This window comes from Nicotiana tomentosiformis, chromosome 5 (genome assembly GCF_000390325.3).
Source record: "Nicotiana tomentosiformis chromosome 5, ASM39032v3, whole genome shotgun sequence".
In the NCBI taxonomy this organism is placed as follows: domain Eukaryota; kingdom Viridiplantae; phylum Streptophyta; class Magnoliopsida; order Solanales; family Solanaceae; genus Nicotiana; species Nicotiana tomentosiformis.
Genome location: NC_090816.1, coordinates 63466398 through 63471098, shown reverse-complemented (window position 1 = coordinate 63471098; position 4701 = coordinate 63466398). Strand labels below are relative to the sequence as shown.

At 43.0% G+C, this 4701-nt stretch overlaps 1 protein-coding gene across 1 annotated transcript; it reads right to left on the bottom strand.

The window, feature by feature from the left end:
• Nucleotides 1-4022: 4022 nt before the first annotated feature.
• LOC138892473 (uncharacterized) lies at nt 4023-4442 on the bottom strand. Its single transcript, XM_070176192.1, has one exon. It carries the CDS (start codon nt 4440-4442, stop codon nt 4023-4025), a length of 420 nt encoding a protein of 139 aa, XP_070032293.1.
• Between the last annotated feature and the right edge of the window lie 259 nt (nt 4443-4701).

The window sequence follows — 4701 nt, the reverse complement described above, 5'->3', positions numbered from 1 at the left end:
GGGGGTGAGGGAAATGAAATTCCATGGTATTCTTCAATTTGATCAAGCAAGAGAAAGGGTAGAATTATACATACCAGATTGCCTTTGAAGCATGAACCAGGCGAGCCCTTCCTTTTCAATTCCTTTTTCTTTTTATGATTTTGAGTTGTTGTTTCAACGTTTTTTTCCCTGCTTTTATGTTATGCGGTGCTCGTGTGTGTGAGAGTGTAAATGAACGACGTAAATACGGAGTGAGGGATTTAGGGTTTTAATACCTGGAAGGTTCGCGGTGAGAAAGTGCATCGCATAACACATTATGCGGTCGCATATGTGTCATGCGATGAGTTAGTGACTAAGTTAGGCAAACTAGCTTTGCAATCGGTTCTGCGGTCACATAATAGTTATGTGGGCCGTGGATAGAAAAATCTCACCGCATTTTTGAAAGCCCAGATTGCATTTGCTTCTGATTGTGTCTGCGATCATTATGCGGTCTGCATATCCATTATGCGACCGCATATGTTGCCGTAGACCATAGAGCTTGCTTTCCTTCATTTTCCTCTGCACTTGCATCCTGTTTCATTGTATTTTGGATTACCTGCATTCTAACACACACGTCAAACTACTCAACACTAACAACTAAACCTACAAAAATTAAAATCTAACCAAAAAGTGTGACCACACATGGGTTGCCTCCCAAGAAGCGCCTGATTTAACGTCGCGGCACGACGATGTTGTCCCCATTTTGGCTAATCAGTGGTGGGGGCTGGTGTAGGACTATCCTTGAGTGCGAATTGTTCTACCAAGTGCCTTTCTCCTTCGGTTTCGAGGTAATGCTTGACCCTTTGGCCATTAACTTTGAAAGTTCGAGTCCCGTCCTCAGACTCCAATTCAATAGCGCCATAGGGAGACACATTCACAACTTTGAACGGGCCAGACCATTTGGATTTGAGTTTGCCCGGAAATAACTTGAGTCTTGAGTTAAAGAGTAAGACCAAGTCACCGGATTTGAATTCCCGCTTCTAAATCTTCTTGTCATGAACAAACTTCATTCTTTCCTTATACATGGCTGCACTCTCATAGGTATGAAGACAGAATTCTTCCATCTCGTTGAGTTGTGTCATTCTTAGATTAGCAGCATCGGCCCAGTCAAGATTTAACTTTTTCAATGCCCACATAGCTTTGTGTTCAAGCTCCACTGGCAAGTGACACGCCTTACCAAAAATCAACCGGTATGGTGAGGTACCAATAGGAGTCTTAAATGTTGTGCGATATGCCCACAATGCGTCATCTAGCTTCGTTGACCAGTCGGTCCTATTTGCATTAACAGTTTTTGCTAGGATGTTTTTGATCTCCCTGTTTGAGACTTTAACCTGACCGCTTGACTGAGGATGATAAGGGGTGGCCACCTTGTGTTTAACTCCATATTTTTCGAGCAGCCCGGCGAAAGCCTTGTTGCAAAAGTGAGAACCACCACCACTAAGAATGGCCCTTGGGTTCCAAATCGCGTGAATATGTTCTTCTTCAAGAGAGCGGTTACACTTCTTGCCTCATTGTTAGGAAACGCGATTGCCTCGACCCTTTTGGAGACATAATCTACTGCCACCAAGATATATGTCATGCCGTAAGAGCTTACAAAGGGACCCATGAAATCTATCCCCCAAACATCAAAGATCTCGACCTCCATCACAAAGTTCATAGGCATCTCATGTCTTCTAGATATTGACCCTTGTCTTTGACATTGATCACATGCCTTGACCATTTGCTTTGCGTCTTGGTAGATCGATGGCCAATAATAGCCACATTCGAGCACTTTTGCCGCAGTACGATTTCCACCATGATGGCCCCCAACTGGGGAGTCGTGACATGCTTTGAGAATCTGCATTACCTCATCTTCCGGAACACAACGCCGAATGATGTTGACGGCATAAATCCGGAACAGAAAGGGTTCCTCCCAATAGTATTGTCTACACTCCCGCAAGAATATTTTCTTTTGATAAGCTTCCAATCCATCGGGGATAAGGTCACTAACCAAGAAGTTAGCGATGTCAGCATACCAAGGAGTGAAGGTGTTAGACAATGCCAATATGTGCTCATCTGGAAAGGCATCATTAATTTCAAGATTTTCTTTTGGTCTCCCTGCCTCTTCAAGCCTAGATAAGTGGTCCGCAACTTGATTCTATGTTCCTTTCCGATCTTTGACTTTGAAGTCAAACTCTTGTAATAAAAGAACCCACCTAATCAATCTTGGTTTAGCATCCTTCTTCACCACAGGATAGCAGAGAGCTGCATGATCACTGTAGACTATCACTTTGGACCCCAACAAATAGGCCTGATAATTTTCAAAAGCATAGACAATGGCAAGCAGTTCTTGCTCCGTCACCATATAATTCATTTGTGTGCCATTCAGTGTCTTGCTTGAATAGTAGACAGGATGAAGGATCTTGTTATGCTGTTGACCAAGTACCGCCCTAATAGCTACACCACTGGCGTCACACATGAGTTCAAATAGAAGGGACCAATCGGCTGTGACAATAATAGGTGCCGTTGTGAGCCTCGCTTTCAATTCCTCAAAAGCTTTGAGGCACTTCTCATCGAAATTAAACTTTGCATCTTTTTCAAGGAGCTTGCACATGGGACTTGCAATTTTTGAGAAGTCCTTGATAAAACGCCTATAAAAATCGGCATGCCCCAAAAAGCTTCGAACGCCTTTTACCGAAGTGGGAGAAGGAAGCTTGGAAATGATCTCGATCTTTGCCCGATCAACCTCTATGCCTCGCTTGGACGTTTTGTGGCCCAGAACAATACCCTCGTCCACCATGAAGTGACATTTTTCCCAATTTAGCAAAAGTTTGATTTCCTCACATCTTTTGAGCACTTGCCTAAGGTTGTCAAGGCAATGCTCAAAGGAGTCACCAACAACAGAAAAGTCATCCATAAACACCTCTAAGAAATCATCCACCATGTACGAGAAGATTGACATCATGCACCGTTGAAAGGTGGCCGGGGCATTGCATAGCCCAAATGGCATCCAGCTAAAGGCAAAGGTCCCATATGGGCATGTGAATGTTGTCTTCTCTTGATTTTCTAAGGTGATCTTGATTTGGTTATAGCCATAATAACCATCCAAGAAGAAATAAAATGACCTTCTCGCTAGCAGATCAAGCATTTTATCAATAAAAGGCATAGGGAAATGGTCCTTGCAAGTAGCACTATTGAGCTTCCGGTAGTCCATGCAAACTCTCCACCCGGTCACCGTCCTCGCTGGGATGAGCTCATTTTTTTCGTTCTGAATCACGGTCATGCCTCCTTTCTTTGGAACACATTGCACTAAACTCACCCAAGGACTATCGGCAATGGGGTAGACAACTCCAACATCCAACCATTTTATAATTTCTTTCTTCACCACCTCTTGCATGGAAGGTTTAACCTTCTTTGATGCTCCATGCTAGATTTGCTCTCTTTCTCCAATTGTATCTTGTGCTCACAAATTCCAGCGGGAATTCCTCGGATATCTGCTATTGTCCACCCAATGGCCTGTATGTGCTCCCTCAAGGTATTCAACAAGTTTTCAACCTGCACATCATTCAACAAAGAGGAAACGATTACAGGCAGAGTTTCATTAGAGCCAAGAAATTTATACCTTAAGTGCGGTGGAAGTGGCTTGAGCTCAAGTTATGGCAGCTCGATAATTGAAGGCTTAGCGGGAGGAGTGACTCTATTCTCTAAGTCAAGAGAAAGTTTCTTTGGTGCATAAGTGTAGGACCCAAGCCCTTCTAATGCATTTACCGATTCCATGTATTCTTCCATGTCTTCACCATCAAATTTTACCAAAATAGCCTCCAATGCCTCACCCAAGCATTCTTCTTCCATCTTCATCTCGACTGCATCCTCTACCTCATCACAATATCAATGACTGAGATACTTTCGTATGTATGTGGCAATTTCATACTCTTACTCGCTTGAAAGGTAATCTCTTCATCATTAACTCGGAACTTGATCTCATTTTGTTCTGAATCCATGAGTGCTCTTCCAGTAGCTAGGAATTATATCCCCAAGATTATAGGGATTTCATTATCAACAGCACAATCAAGGATAACAAAGTAGGCAGGGAGGAGGAACTTCCCCACTTTCACAAGAACATCATCAACAATTCCCACCGGTCTTTTCATTGAACGGTTGGCCATTTGCAACCTCATACTTATAGGCTTAGGCATACCTAACCCCACTTTCTTGTAAATAGCAAGAGGCATTAAGTTGATGCTAGCCCCATTATCACAAAGAGCTCGTGCAAAATCGCTCAACCCGATAGTGCATGGAATGATGAAGGCTCTCGGGTCCTCCTTCTTTTGGACGGTGGTTGTTGCAGTGATAGAACTAACCCGGTGAGTCATATTCACCACTTCATTCTTGGTGGTTTTCTTTTTAGTGATCAAATCTTTCAAGTACTTAGCAAAACTCGACATCTCTTGAAATGCTTCCACAAATGGAATGTTCACCGATAATTTTTTAAGAATGTCAGAATTTCTCGAGTTTGCTATCATCAACCCTCCTAGCAAGTCTTTGAGGGAAAGGAGGAGGAGGCCTAGGAATTGGTGCTAGAGCTTTTGGTGTCTCTTTTACCTTTTCCTTAACCTCTTCACAGTTCACTTCTTGAATTTTTACTTTCTTTGAGAGTCTTTCAGCTTCAACAGCAATTGGCACCTTAACTTGTGCCTCAACTTC

What these genes read in the sequence shown, in the direction of transcription:
- LOC138892473 (XM_070176192.1), bottom strand. Translation starts at nt 4,442, where the DNA reads ATGTCGAGTTTTGCTAAGTACTTGAAAGATTTGATCACTAAAAAGAAA.